Raw genomic sequence first — 3,946 nt, 5'->3', positions numbered from 1 at the left:
ATAACTTTGTGATCGGTTATCCGTTTTGGATGATATTTTTTAATTTGGGTATTTTTTCGAGATCTATCCAAAGAAAATACTATTTTTTATTTTTCTTTGTAGTTTTTTTGAAAAAAATAGATATCGAAAAAATACCAAAGTTAAAACAAAATACCCAAAACAGACAACCGAGCACAAAGTTATGCTTGGTCAAAGTTTTGAAAAATTACAATACTTTTCTCAACGGTTTTTTAAAAAGACCGCGGAGAAAAGTAGTGCAACTTTTCTCTGCATTTTTTTTAAAACCACAGAGAAAAAGTTCCCACTTCCCACAATTCCTACTTTACGCTGCACTTTTTTTAAAAATTGCAGTAACATAGTTCCTAAGGGGCTGATTGGTTCGAGATTAGAAAACTGAGTTTTCTAAAATTGTGATTCTGAAAGAAAATCTGAATTTAGTTATTGAAAACATGATTCTGAAAATGTGTTTGGTTCACTGTCTGTAAATTGTTTTTGAATTTTAAAAAACTGAATTTGTGATTGGTAATAAATTTGAAAATATAACAGAAACAGAATATGTGATTGGTTCAGCTCAATTTGAAAATTATTTTAATTTTATATATATAGGATGTATTATATTAAATTTTGATTTTTTAAATAAACTTGATTAAGTAAAAATTAATAATATTGATAAATCAAAATTAAAATTTAATAATAGTACATTGATTATATTCATAATAATATTGCATGGTTACTAATTTTGGTTTTTTTCTAAATTAAAGTTACATTTTTTTTCAATTATTTAAGTATTGTTGTTATAACTAAGCCACATTTGTCCAGCAATGCCATCTCTAACACTTTCCATCTGGGCCATATAAGCTTGACTGAAATTCAACTCTGGTGTCTCAGAAATTCCTGCTCCATCTCCTTCTTGTTGGTTTTCAGTTGTTGTATTAGATTGGTTTTCAGTTCCTTCAATATCTTCTACAATTCTGGCATTAACTGAATATTGTTTAAACATTTCATCATTAATAGAATGCATTCTAATCCAGTTATGGATAGCACAACATGCTATTGGTATTCGACGTTGCTTTCCAAGCAAGTATGGAGGCATTGACTTCAAAATTGGAAACCTAGCTTTTAGAAGTCCAAAACAACGTTCAATCACATTACGCAATGATGAGTGTCTATAATTGAATAACTCCATCGCACCTCTAGGATGGTTCCCTCTTGCTCTAAAACGATGCAAGTGATAACGTTCACCACGATATGGTGCTAGAAACCCAGGCATATTTGGCTAACCAGAATCAACAACATAGTATTTTCCTATATTAAAAGAAATTATTAATATATAAGTACATTTGAAAGAAAATTATAATGTATCAAAATTAGTTTATTTTAATACCTTGTGGTGACATAGGGAAGTTATCATCTTTTCTCATTGCATCAAGAAGCACTCGGGAATCATTGGCTGTTCCTTCCCATCCAGCGTAGACATAAGTAAACATCATATTAAAGGAGCATGCAGCCATTACATTTTGTGTTACATCTACTTTTCTTCCTCTAAATGCAAGTTGTTTTAGAGTTGGTGCAACTGCACTTACATGAGTACCATCAATTGCTCCAACACAATCCTGCAGAACAAATTAGATAAATCATTACCAACATCAATTAAATTGATATGAATTATAATTGGTATATTATTAAAATTAACAAATAAAATTTTCCTTAAACCATGGGAAATACTTTGAATTATTTTGAATTTCTGCTTGCACAGTGTTAAAGTCAAGAGGCCTTATTACTTCATTTCCTAAATAACACAATGCATCTAGCACTCTACCAAACTGACGACAAATAGTTTCTCCTGAATGTTGATATCTTTCAGCCACAGTTCTAACTCGTTGGTTGTGTGTAACTATCCATAGAAACATGACAACAGCTTCTTCAACACTAATTACCCTATCATGTTCTATGACTTCCATTTCAACTAATCGACGACATAAAGATCTAAAAGTATTAATGTCCATTCTAATTGTGTAAAACAATCTATCAGGGTGTCCAGTTAACAGCTCAAGTAAATATTGACGTCCAGACATATCTGAAGTGCGTAGTGGTCGTCTAATCTGTTGAGATTTTTGCATCTCTTGTAATCGATTAAGCATGATAACTTGACCAATTAATTCATCGCTTGATGAAGAAGAAGTATCACCAAATAATATTTCAAACTCCTCATCTGAATCATCCATCTTAGGTACCTAATTATGACAATAATAAAAGTTTAAGTCGAAAATTCACAAAGGTTAAAGAAATAACAAGGAACCACATAAGATAGTTCAATCATGACAATAAATACCAAGTTAAGTTCATTACACATTATTTAAGAAAATGTAAACTTCATGGTTTAGTAGTTCATGACAGACAAACTCATAATAAATAAACAATATTAAATCACCCCATCAATGAATCAAGATAAGCATGACGACGCTCCTCATTCATTCTCATAAATATTCCACGCCATTCTGGGGTTGCTACAAACTCTTGCAACGCTTTGAGGTATATTTTGTTATCCAGATTTGGAATACCATCTAGAATGTTTTGACAATCTTCCACATTGTAAGAGTTAGTGACATTGCTGGTTTCTTCGCTAATTCTCCTTTCTCTCGATTCATAATACTTACGCATAGTCTCACTCCATACTAGTGATGCCTCAGTCTTAGCAGAAATACTTTTTGCAAGTTCTTCCATTACATGATCGATGGATGGATTGGCCCCTTTGTTCTTTTTCTCTTTTGGTTTTGGTGCATCTGGTGGAGCAGAAGTAGCTCGACGATGTACACCAGTAACTTCTTCCTCCTCTCCATAATTATCACCATCAAATTCAAAACCAACATCAACATGTGCTCCAGTTCCAACAAAATGACGCTCTTGTTGGCGTTCTTCAACTGAAGAAGGCGGAAGTTGAGTGGAGGCATAACTCATCCCACCAGTGGCTGTTGTATTATTGAATATTTCTCCAAGCATCTCATAATGTTGCAATCCTTTTTTTCGAAATCTTTTCGCATTTGGATATTTCTACAAAAATCCAAAAACACATAACGTTACAATGTAACATGAATTTAGAATAATCAAGTAATCAACAACACAAGTATAATATAAGTATATTACCTTTAGATAAGTGTCTCATACTTCATCATTTGCTGTAACAGTATTTATTTGAGGATCCCATCCCATACCAGTTTGTTCCAAAAGATGAGAAAATTCACGATGTGCCTTTCTTAACCGATTGAATTTGGATTTCAATTGAGGCATTTTATATCTCTTTCCAAAAGAATTTAATATGTCATTTTCTATTTTCAGCCATCCTTTTTTGTCCAAGGTTGTTGTTTGTAATCCTTTTTTGGCTTCTTCATATAGAAGACTAATAAAATGTGATTCAATTGCCTCAGGCCAAGAAGCATGATCGTCAATGTCTACATTCTTCTCATCCATCTAATCATAATTTTAACTATCACAATCTATGTCTTCATAAATAATGCTTCTTTTAAATTTAATAGCCCAAGTTTTCAAAATCAAACATTCAAATCAAAGAATTCCAGATATGTAAAGAAAGTAGAGAGAGGGAGAGAAAGAGCTCACCTTAGATGATGCAGGTTGAGCGTAAAGGGACTACAATGGTGTGATGGTGTTGTGGTCAGCTGTTGCTTCAAACAAAAGATAAAAATAATAAAAAAACTTTTAGATTGGTATTCATCAAGAAGTCGAATATATGCTAATATACTAAACTCAACACAAAACAGAACACTATAAAGATTAAGCAAAACAAGAGAACTAAACTTATGAATCAAAACATAAAGTAAAAATAAAAGGCAAGAAATTTTATTTTGTTTCGGCCTCGACAGTAATGGCCTACTTCCAGCTGTTTCACTCCAAACTAGAAATCAAAATGTCAACTAATTAATATTGTTGG

General features: G+C 32.1%; 2 protein-coding genes across 2 annotated transcripts; both read right to left on the bottom strand.

Moving 5' to 3' along the window:
• Positions 1-781: 781 nt before the first annotated feature.
• LOC133784900 (uncharacterized) lies at positions 782-2,225 on the bottom strand. The gene is made up of 3 exons (XM_062224167.1): positions 1,782-2,225; positions 1,385-1,613; positions 782-1,254 (listed from the first exon to the last, which is right to left on the bottom strand). Exons 1-3 carry the CDS (start codon positions 2,223-2,225, stop codon positions 782-784), a joined length of 1,146 nt encoding a protein of 381 aa, XP_062080151.1.
• Positions 2,226-2,427: 202 nt separating this feature from the next.
• On the bottom strand, positions 2,428-3,468 carry LOC133784899 (uncharacterized). Its single transcript, XM_062224166.1, has 2 exons — positions 3,166-3,468; positions 2,428-3,051 (listed from the first exon to the last, which is right to left on the bottom strand). The coding sequence occupies exons 1-2, from the start codon at positions 3,466-3,468 to the stop codon at positions 2,428-2,430; spliced, it is 927 nt and encodes a 308-aa protein (XP_062080150.1).
• Positions 3,469-3,946: the final 478 nt, after the last annotated feature.

Source organism: Humulus lupulus, chromosome 6 (genome assembly GCF_963169125.1).
Source record: "Humulus lupulus chromosome 6, drHumLupu1.1, whole genome shotgun sequence".
NCBI lineage: Eukaryota > Viridiplantae > Streptophyta > Magnoliopsida > Rosales > Cannabaceae > Humulus > Humulus lupulus.
The sequence above is the reverse complement of the archived record's forward strand: the minus strand, read 5'-3'. Positions and strand labels throughout refer to the sequence as shown.

What these genes read in the sequence shown, in the direction of transcription:
- LOC133784900 (XM_062224167.1), bottom strand. Translation starts at nt 2,225, where the DNA reads ATGGATGATTCAGATGAGGAGTTTGAAATATTATTTGGTGATACTTCT. An exon ending in TGTGTTATTTAGGAAATGAA is followed by an intron (nt 1,614 to 1,781) that starts GTAATAAGGCCT and finishes TTTGTTCTGCAG; the next exon opens with GATTGTGTTGGAGCAATTGA. An exon ending in CTTCCCTATGTCACCACAAG is followed by an intron (nt 1,255 to 1,384) that starts GTATTAAAATAA and finishes CTGGGTTTCTAG; the next exon opens with CACCATATCGTGGTGAACGT.
- LOC133784899 (XM_062224166.1), bottom strand. Translation starts at nt 3,468, where the DNA reads ATGGATGAGAAGAATGTAGACATTGACGATCATGCTTCTTGGCCTGAG. An exon ending in CTGTTACAGCAAATGATGAA is followed by an intron (nt 3,052 to 3,165) that starts GTATGAGACACT and finishes GGATTTTTGTAG; the next exon opens with AAATATCCAAATGCGAAAAG.